Below are 399 nucleotides of genomic sequence, written 5' to 3'. Positions count from 1 at the left end.
AGTGCCCGCCGCCGCCGCCGGGACCCCCGCGCCCTTCCCCCCCGCGCCCTCTCGGGAGCAAGGGCCCCCCGGGGTGGGGGGACGGGAGGGGGCGGGAAGGCCCTTCTGGACCCCCGGCGCCCTTGCCCAGCGTCCCTTCCCTCCCCTCCCCTCCGCAGCCATGTCTATCCAGAAGATCCACGCCCGAGAAATCCTCGACTCCCGAGGAAACCCGACGGTGGAGGTCGACCTGCACACCGCCAAGGGTGAGCTGCGGCCGGCCGGCCGGCCGGGAAAGCCTGCGGGGGGAGGGCGGGGGGGGCCCTCGAGGGGGACGGGCGCTGACCCCCCCCCTCCTGCCCCCTCCCTGCAGGTCGCTTTCGGGCTGCGGTGCCCAGCGGAGCCTCCACAGGCATCTAC

The 399-nt window shown here is 75.9% G+C and overlaps 1 protein-coding gene across 1 annotated transcript in view; it reads left to right on the top strand.

The window, feature by feature from the left end:
• The first annotated feature begins 71 nt into the window (after positions 1-71).
• The window catches only part of ENO3 (enolase 3 (beta, muscle)), a 17768-nt gene continuing 17440 nt past the window's right edge, over positions 72-399 (top strand). Inside the window, 2 exon segments of the mRNA XM_015427896.1 lie at positions 72-245; positions 353-395. Coding sequence (XP_015283382.1) covers positions 161-245; positions 353-395 — 128 coding nt within the window. The 5' untranslated portion in view covers positions 72-160.

This window comes from Gekko japonicus, unplaced genomic scaffold, assembly GCF_001447785.1.
Source record: "Gekko japonicus isolate JY-2015 unplaced genomic scaffold, Gekko_japonicus_V1.1 scaffold761, whole genome shotgun sequence".
NCBI lineage: Eukaryota > Metazoa > Chordata > Lepidosauria > Squamata > Gekkonidae > Gekko > Gekko japonicus.
The sequence above is the reverse complement of the archived record's forward strand: the minus strand, read 5'-3'. Positions and strand labels throughout refer to the sequence as shown.